This window comes from Hemiscyllium ocellatum, chromosome 3 (genome assembly GCF_020745735.1).
Source record: "Hemiscyllium ocellatum isolate sHemOce1 chromosome 3, sHemOce1.pat.X.cur, whole genome shotgun sequence".
NCBI lineage: Eukaryota > Metazoa > Chordata > Chondrichthyes > Orectolobiformes > Hemiscylliidae > Hemiscyllium > Hemiscyllium ocellatum.
The window spans coordinates 109883286-109893352 of record NC_083403.1 but is presented as its reverse complement, the minus strand read 5'-3'; the positions used below and the strand labels follow the sequence as shown (position 1 = coordinate 109893352).

Below are 10067 nucleotides of genomic sequence, written 5' to 3'. Positions count from 1 at the left end.
TAATTGCTACTTCGCTTCATTCTGTTTCTAATATTGTTTGTGTCAAAACCCCTGTGGATCGCGAGGATGACATAGTGTCAAAACTAAGGTCAGATCATAAAGATAGTGAGTGGTAACTGTGTGGCTGTATGTTCATCCCCACAGAGATGGTGAGTAAATGGAATGTAACATGTTATTGTTTGTCTTGGTGAAAGAGAAACTATTTAGATGAGGAGTGATTGAGTTGTGGGAGACAGAATTTTCAAACTTTGTTTCTTGTGTTTCAGACTCTGTCATTGTCCCTTGATAAGCTTGACTGGCAGAAGAAAGCTGTATCACAACAGGTAACTGTTTACTGCTGGCATTAAATAGAAGTGATTCATTCACTCACAGTTCATCTGACTATGTTCATACAAACGCAGAGCATGAGATTTCCTACCATGGCACATGACATTATTTCAAGTGCTTCAGTGCAACTTTGAATTTAATAGTCACATTAAATATTATGGCTTAAGTACTTGCAGCAAGGAATGTCTATTGAACTCCATATCACGGATCCATATCATGGCTTGTAACATGCCTGAGCTACTTTCGAGTTGGTCTTCCTGTTCAGTGCGTTACAGATAAAGTGGCCAGCTTCCATTAACTTGCATAAATCTATTCCCTGCAGTCAATAAAGAAAGAAAGTAAATTTAAAGAGTGGCACCATCAGTAAATATTTGCATTAAAGTTTCTAGACCAGAGAAACAAAAAAAAATCAACTTTGAATCTAAACTGTGAAGAAATATTAACAGAAGAAATTTGGGAAATTAAGATTTTGTTCAGCACTTGAAGTACAGATCTGCATTTGTAACCTTGAATTTGAACATTGTCCCAACTTGTTACTTAACTTGAGTGACTGATCAGTGAAATCATTGAAGAAAGGGCATAGAATCACAGAATCATAGAATAGATACTGATCAGAAAACATTTTTTCAGCCCATTATGTCCATACTATTTCTCTTCAAGAACAATTCAGTCAGTCCCACTGCCCCATTTTTTAACCATAACCTTGCAGTTTGATTTGTTTTTGGGCTAATTTTCCAAGTGCCTTTTGAAAGATAGCATCAAATCTGCCTCCACTCTATCTTCAGGCAGTGTACTCCAAATCCTAATCACTCACTGTGTATAAAGAATTCTTCCTCACTTTACTATCGGATCTTTGCCAATCACTTTAAACTGGAATTCCCTGAGTCTGAACCTTTCTGACAGTGGAAGCATTTTCTCTCTATCCACTCTGTCCAGACCCCATTCTACACTCCCTTGAAACCCAACACTCAAATGATTTTGAACATCTCTATAAATCTCTCAATCTGTTCTGCTCTACGAAAACAATCTTTGCTTCACCAAGGTATCTACAAATCCAAAGCTGCACATCCTTAGAATCATTTTTGTAACTTTTTCTACACACTCTCCAATATCTTCCTTCCTAAAACACAGTGGCCAGAACTGAACACAACACTCCAGATTTTGCAAGGATTGTAATCTGGGAGGAGAATTATGATGTGTGAAAAGGATAGTGATCGACTTTGGAAGGACATATTTTGATAGAATGGACAATGGAAGGAAGAACGAGAAACAACAATATAAAAAGAAAGGGTATGATGTAAATGATAATGAACGAAAAGAGACACCTGGGTATATATGTGCTCAAACTGTTGGAGGTGACAAGATGAATTGAGGAAGTGGTTAAAGCCGGATTCTTGGCTTCAAAACCAGAGAGCTGGAGCACAAAAATAAGGGAGTTACAATGAGAATGTTACAAAACTTTGGTCCAGCCTCATTTGGAGCATGGCGTTCAATTCCAGATATGAAACTTCAGGAAGGACGTGAAGGTTTTAGAAAGGGTGAGGAAAAGATTTACTAGAATTGTTCAAGGGTTATCGAACAAACTGGAGAAGCTAGGGAGGATATTTAATAAAGCTGTTCAAAAGCGGCCTAAACATAGCAGATAGAAACTGGATCAAATGGCAGCAGTGCTGAAGACCACAGTATATCAATTTAAGGTAAGTGGTCAAACAAAATGGAAAAGTAAAAGGAGGCAGCCTTCTTTTTTACAGTGAATATTGAGGATCTCAAATACACTTCCTAAGAGTATGCTGAAGGCAGAATCAACCATGGTTTTCATAATAAAATTGGATAATCATCACAGGAGAAATTTCGAGGCTACAGGGAAAGGGCCATGGCAGTAGGACTGTTGAGTTATGTTTGCAGCGAACCAGAATGATCAAGAACAAGAGCTTCTTTAAATATAAAAAAAGGAAGAGAGAAGCTAAAGTTAACATATGCCCCTTAGAGAATGGAGCTGGATAAATAATAATGGGAAACTAGGAAACAACAAACGTGTTGAATAAATATTTTGCGTGGGACTTCACAGTTGAAACTTTCCAAAATTTCTATATAATCACGGGTAAAAGGAGGAGAGGAAATAAATACAATAACTTTCACAAGAAAAAAAGTGCTCAGGAAACTAACAGGACTAAAGACTGATAAATCCCTTGCATTGGTTGGGACGCATCTGAGGATATAAAAAAGAAGTAGCTACAGATAGTAGATGTACTGACTGTAATTTTCCAAGTCTTTAGGTTCTGGAATAGACCCAAAAGATTGGAAAATCATCAACATAACACTTCCATTTAAAAAGGGAAGCAAACAATAAACTAGATCATTATCAGCCAGCTAACTTAATGTCTGTTATTCAAAAGAGTCTTTTATGAAAGATGCAATAGCATTTAGAAATACATAATGTGACCAAGCAGTCAACATGGCCTCAGGAAGGGGAAGCCGTGCCTGATAAATTTATTAGAATTCTTTGAGGAGGTAAAAAGCAGGGGATGCAATGGATGTAATTTATTGAGATTTTCCAGGTACCACATATTAGCCTACTTAAAAAGACATTATGATGTTGGAGTTTATTAGCATGATTATAAGATTGACTAACTAACAGAAGACAGAGGGGCGATAAAATTAACCTTTTTGAGAAGATTTTCAGCACTTCACCAGAGACTTTCACTTAAACCTTCAAGCTTAGTGAGCTAACTGACATACTTATAAGATAAACATTTTCAAAATGGTAACCTATAGCTAGTGGTGTCCCGCAGGGATCAGTGCTATTGCCACAATTATTTACAATATGTATTAATGATGAGAAATGAATATACTAAAGCCAAGATGGCAAATGACTGATAAATCATTTGGTAAAGTAGTTGGTAAGGTAAGTAGTGAAGATGACACAGAGTCTTCAGATAGATATAGACAAATTAAATGCATGAGCAGAACCTTGACAGATGGAATACAATGTGAGAAAATGTGAAGTTATTCACATTGCAGGAAGAATAGAGGAGCTGAATATTATTTGAAAGGAGAAAAGACTGTAGAAAGCTATAGGACGAAAGGATTTGGAATATCCAGGTTCACCGGATAATAGGAAAGGCGAGTGGGATGTCAGCCTTTACTTCAAAGGGAGTCATGTATAAAAGTGGGAAGGTGTTGATAAAAATATACAAGGCACTAGACAGCCTACAGCTGGAATACTGTGAACAGTTTTGGGCCCCATATCAAAGGAAAGTTACACTGGCACTGGAGGCTGTCCAGAGAAGGTATACAAGGCTGATACCAGGCATGAGGAAAAGTCTAGTAAGTTGAACCTGTACTCATAGGAATATAGGAGAATGAGAGTGAACCTTAGTGAAACGTACATTTTTAGAAAGAAGTTTAGGATGATAAGAGATTCAAATTGTTTGAATCTTTGTAGCACAGTAACTGCCAAAATGATACATGGAGCAAAAACAGAACTTGCTGGAGAACTCAGCAGGTCTGGAAGTATTTGTGGAGAGGGAAATAAAAGTGATGTTTATTAACCTGTGCTGCATAGAATATTGACTGGACTCAAAACAGTAACTTTTCTTTCCCTCAACATATGCTGCCAGACATGATTGAGTTTCTCCAGCTATTTCTGTTTTTGTTTCAGATCTTTAGCATCTGCAGTTCCTGTTAGTTTAAAAATCTAGGGTAGATGCAGGAAGATTTCCCTATATGGCAGAGTCTAGGAACAAAGGGAATAATATCAGAACATGTGGTCATAATTTTAGATGGAGATGAGGTAGAATCCATAAATCTGAAGAATATTTGAAATGGAATTTCTCTGCTGGCAACTGGTCTTATAAATGAAAGGGTTGTATAGGTATTGAGTGGTTGAGAAGAGGGAACAATAGTGAAGTATAATTTGTTTTGTACTCGAGAGCCAACCTTATAGAGTGAAAACTTAACTTCTGCTTTGTTATATTCCTATTCCACTGTTAATCAATTTTCTGCTTCTGGTGTTACCTGTAAATTACCAATACAGAGCTCTGTTACAAGGGAATCTGCATACAACAAGAAAGAGGCGTGTAACTATTTCTCAAATACTCACATGCTACTTTTCTAAAAACAAAGAGGAAATCAGAGGGACTAGTCATTTCATTTTCCACCCTGCAGTTACTTTTTGAAGCTCTGTGTCAGAAACAGTAATGTGGAAGACTTATCCCAAATGGTGCAGGTGATCAAAAATGCCATGCATTTCAATGGAGTTGAACTGGAATCTTCTCTTAGTCTAGTATTCAGCAAAGATGTTTGCTGGAATTGGTTAACATAATATAATTCAGATGTGTGTTCCATTATTGAAGCCCAGGTGATTTGCCCAAAGGGAGGAAGGTGAAATGGAGAGTTCAGTGTCAGCTGCTGTCATGCACTTCCTTGGAATGGGTTACAAAGCAGCATCTGCAGAGGCCCTGGGAGAAGGTTATCGAACAGAACAATCAAAGGGAGAGGAAGCTACGTTTAAATACTGTACTTTGAAAATGAGCCCAACCTTCAAATGCTCAAGCATTTCAGCTAATGCAAGTCTTCTCAGCAAGTCATCAACATGAGTATTTAAAAAGAGGTATTCGAAGTATGATCATTGTGTGGTTACACCAGAATATATACCCGTACAGTATATCTTTTAGACCTTCAATATACCTGGACGATATACCTGCCCTTTTAGCAATGAAAAGCATGTGGAAAATAGATCTCATGAACCCTTGCAGATTTTTCTCACCTCTAAACACAAGCCTTTCAGAATACGAAAAGCAACTTTAGCTCTGTTTAAAATATTTTTGGAAGAGCAGTTTGTGTAGAATTACTCATGAATAATGTTACTAAAATAATAATTATCTAAGTCAACTCACCGTCTGAATACCCAAGCCACTCAGCATGTACACAACATCTTCTGTTGAAACATTTCCAGAAGCTCCATTAGCATAAGGGCAACCACCAAGTCCAGCCACAGAGCAATCCACAACATTGATTCCCATCTGTAAAGGAAGATCAGAACTTAATCCACTGCATTAAATCTTCCTCAAATTTGTTTTCAGAATGTGGGCATTGCTGGTAAGACCAGTATTTATTGCCTATTGTGAAGAGATTGTTTCCCCAATATCTAGCAGACCATGACCACTCCGATCATCCTGCAGGGACCATTCCCATCATCCCACAGTGTCCACTCCCAACATCTCACAGTGACTCTGTATTTATTACCCTTTCAGAGACTGCATTCCAGATCCTAACTCCTTGCTGATTATAAAACGTTCACCTCATCTTCCATCCTGCTCTTTTGTCAATCAGTTTCCTCTGGTTGCTGACTCACCTGCCAGTAAGAACAATTTCTCTCTGTCTGCTCTATTCATGCTTATGATCATCTTGAATACCTTGATTAAATCTCCTCTTAACTTTTTTTGATCAACGGGAAAATTCTAGGTTCCTCTTATGCAGTTAAATCATGCAGACAATTGGCAAATTACATAGGCTTCAACAAAATGTGCAATGGATCAAGTTTCTCACACAATTAATAACGCAGGCACAAATAATGCATAATGCATGAAACTAGATAATGAAATTAATTAAATCAACAAACTTAATTATTTCAGCCACAGTGAATAACTTATTACTGTATTCTCACCAGCATAAGAAAGTAAAACCTGTGATTGAACCAAAACTAGATCTGCTCAACTGACATATAATTCATGAGTTGAAAGAGTGTTGCAGTAACTGAGAAGCGATTAGGTTTTCAATTGGTGTATGTGTGATACTAAGAGATACAGCAGATGGCAGTGTTAATTAACTGCAAGATTCTTGTGAATGAGTTTAGCGTCAGGAATACATGTAGGTAATCCCAAAGCTGAGTTTTTTAAAAAATTGTTTTTATTTAATAATGTTCCTGCCTCAGTTGGGTTATAATAAAGGAATTCTATGTAGGACCATGAGAGATTAAAATTGTTTGAATCTTTGTAATATAGTAACTGCCAAAATGATACAGGGACTTGGGCAGCACAGTGGCTCAGCAGTTAGCACTGCTGCCTCAGGGACCCGGGTTCGATTCCAGCCTCAGTGACTGTCTGCATGGAGTTTGTACCTTCTCCCGATATCTGGGTTTCCCGCAGTTTCCTTCCACAGTCCAGAGATGTATAGGTTAGGTGGATTGGCTGTGTAAATTGTAGGGACAGTGAGGTCTGCAGATGCTGGAGATCAGAGTTGAGAGTATGTTGCTGGAAAAGCACAGCAGGTCAGGCAGCATCTGAGGAGCAGGAAAATCAACGTTTCAGGCCGGAGCCCTTCTTCAAGAATGCTCATTCCTGAAGAAGGGCTCTGGCCAAAACATCAATTTTTCTGCTCTGAGGAAGCTGCCTGACTTACTGTGCTTTTCCAGCAACACATCCTCAACTGTGCTAAATTGTCTATAGTGTGCAGGGTAGGTGGGTTAACCATGATAGATGTGGGGTTACGGGGTTAAGCTAGGGGTCTGCGTGGACTGTTCTTCAGAGGTTTGGACTCCGGACTCAATGGGCCAAGTGGCCTCTTCCCACACTGCAGGGATTCCATGATGCTGGAACAGAAACTCAGCAGGTCTGACAGCCTCTATGAAGAGAAAGGAGAAAGTGAGAACTGCAGATGCTGCAGATCAGAGTCAAAAGTGTGGCACTGGAAAAGCACAACAGGTCAGGCAGCATCTGAAGAACAGGAGAGTTGAGGTTTCAAGCATAAGCTCTTCATCAGGAATGTGTCTGGGGAGCAAGAGGGCTGAGAGGTAAATAGGGGGGTGGGGGTGGGGTGGGGCTGGGGGAAGGTGGCTAGAAAGGCGATAGATAAATGATGTGGGGGGGGTGATGGTGATAGGTTGGAGTGGAGAGTGGAGCAGATAGATGGGAAGGAAAATGGACAAGTAGGACAGTTCAAGAGGGCAGTGCTGAATTGGAGGGTTGGATCTGGGAGAAGATGGGGGAACAGGAGATGAGAAAATTGGTGAAATCGACACTGATTCATTGTAGTTGGAGGGTACCAAGGCGGAAGATGAGGCGTTCTTCCTCCATTCATCGGGTGGCTAGGACTTGACAGTGGAGGAGGCCCAGGACTTGTAAATCCTTGGCGGAGTGGAAGGGGGAGTTGAAGTGGTCGGCCACAAGGTGGTGGGGTTGTTTAGTGCGTACGTCCCAGAGATGTTCTGTGACATGTGATGCTTGAAACGTCGACTCTCCTGCTCCTCAGATGTTGCTTGACCTGCTGTGCTTTTTCTAGCACCACACTTTGACTCTATGATGAGAAAGCGAAGACAATGTTTGATCCCTCATCAGAACTAGGAGAAGCTCAGAAAAGGCAATATCTACTGAAGGCCGGGGAATTAAGGAGTGAGAGGAAAGGAGCCCAGTGAGAGAGAAAGATAGGTGGAAAAAAAAGGGATGGGAAGTGGTATATTAGGGAAGGAGAAAGGCTGATAATGGGAACTGTAAGTGGGTGGAAACAATGGGTTGATCTGATTCCTTTGGGAGATATTTTGTGGGAAGATTTATAAAGCAGACTTGCCCTCTCATTATCACTTTGATTTTAAAATGGCAAGCAGGCAGCCAGAATTAGGAAGTTAGTCAAAGCCCTGCACATGGGGCAGTGTATTTTACTGTGAATTAAGCCTGATACTGGAAGCAGGATGTCACAGAGTCAATCTTAAAGGTTGGGACTTAACATTTCACCATCCGTCACAATAATTTGGATGAATCGATAAGTAAATCAAGCTTACAAACAACAGTAATTAAGGGAATATTATAGAGATGGAAGAAGGAAATGATAAGCAATACTTTGAAAAATATTTTCTATAAGTTGAGAGACGTACAAAAAGTGACCAAAAAGATCAGTGCAATTTGATAGGAAGTCATCGGCCTGAAACACTAACTTTGTTTTTCATCCAATGAATACCGCCAAAGCTAATGGGTGTTTCCAGCACTTCCTGTTTACTTTTCAAATTTCCAACATCCGCTACATGTTGCTTTTGTTTTAGATTAATGAAATGTTGGCATTTATCTCAAGGGCTCAGAAACTAAATGAAGGAAGCTTTACTTCAGTTGTAGAGGGTCTTAGTTAAGTTCCCACTGGAGTACTGTGTATAATTCTGGTGTTCAATATGTATTTTAAAATTCATCAACAGAGTAGATACAGAGAAATATATACAAAACATAAAAACAATTCTCACCTACCCAAATTCTAAATATCTTGGATCAGATGTAAGCTGACTAAATGATGAAACATTTAGATCCATTCTTAGCTTGCAAATAGTGTTAATAGTTTTTTTTAAATGCCAGAAGATAGTGTTATGGACCTTATTATACAGGAACTTGCACTTGTACAACACCTTCCCCAGCCACCAAGTTTCTTAAAGTGCTTTACAGTCAATGAAACATTTTTGAAATGTTGTCATCTTAGTAAAACAGGAAATGCAGAACCCAACCTGTGCACTGTTTCAATGAAATGAGCAGGGGTTGAATGGTTCCCTTCTTGTTCGCATAATTCTTAAATAAAAATACCCTATAATTTTAAGCAATCATATTAAATTTCACCTTTTACTTTTTTGCTCCTGAGACAATCTCAGCTGATTAAGCTCTCCACACAACAGAAGTCTCTCATCGCTGTTATCATTCCAGGAAACTTCTTCTGCATGCTCTCTAAAGCCTTGAGATTATTCCTAAAGTGCAGTGACCATGTTGGGTCATATGGTAGCTCAGTGGTCAGCACTGCTACCTCACAGCTTCAGGGACCTGGGTTTGATTTTACTCTTGGGTGACTGTCTGAGTGGGTTTACCCCAGGTGCTCTGGTTTCCTCCCACAGTCCAAAGATGTGCAGGTTAAATGGGTGGGCCATGCTAAATTTTCCATAGTGTGTAGGCTAAGTGGATTAGCCATGGGAAATGCACAATTATAGAGTAAGAGATGGGTCTGGTTGAGCTGTTTTTCGGAGAGTCAGTGCAAACTCAATGGACCGAATGGCCTACTTCCACACTGTAGGGATTCAACATTGAACTCAAGACTCTAGCTAAGATCCAACCCAGTGATTTCTGAAAGATTATCATAACCTCCTTGCTTTTAGTGTCATATATATTTACAGAGTTAAGGATCCTACTTGTTTTATCAACTTGCTCTGCCAGCTACAATGTTTTGTATATGTTTATTGGCATGTCTCACTGTTCATGCATTCCCTTTAAAACTGTACCAACTTAAATCTTCTCGCTTCATTTTCCTTCCAACAGGAATCATTCCACACTCTGCTTATTGACTTTCATTTTCAATGTGCCTGCCCTTTTCACAGTCTGTCTATTTCCTCCTAAAGTCTGCTGTTATCCTTCGAACCTTCGTGTCATGTGCAAGTTTTTTTTTAAGTTGTGTTCGCTCTATTCCCACTTGCAGATTTTAACATGAATCAATCCGTGCGGTGCTCCTAATAATCCCTGGGGGACACTATTGTTTACTTCAGTCCTGTCTGGAAACAGCAGTTCATCATTACCTTCTGCTTTCTGCTCCTTAATCAATCTCATAACCATGCAACCACTGCTCCATTAATTCCATGGTCTTTAATTTTGCTAACTAGTTACATCATCAATGCTTTTTCAAAGTTCACCAACACATCAAATGCATTATCCTCATCAACCCTCCCCATTATTACTTCAGTAAAAAACTCAAATTAAGTTTGTCAAACATGATTTGACTTTAAA

The 10067-nt window shown here is 39.3% G+C and overlaps 1 protein-coding gene across 1 annotated transcript in view; it reads right to left on the bottom strand.

Annotated features, from left to right (window-relative positions):
* Window positions 1-541: 541 nt before the first annotated feature.
* Window positions 542-10067, bottom strand: part of hmgcll1 (3-hydroxymethyl-3-methylglutaryl-CoA lyase like 1) — a 103876-nt gene continuing 94350 nt past the window's right edge. The window contains exons 11-12 of the mRNA XM_060854995.1: window positions 5226-5351; window positions 542-643 (exon numbers count right to left, since the gene is read on the bottom strand). Coding sequence (XP_060710978.1) covers window positions 542-643; window positions 5226-5351 — 228 coding nt within the window. The remainder of the gene's footprint in view (window positions 644-5225; window positions 5352-10067) is intronic.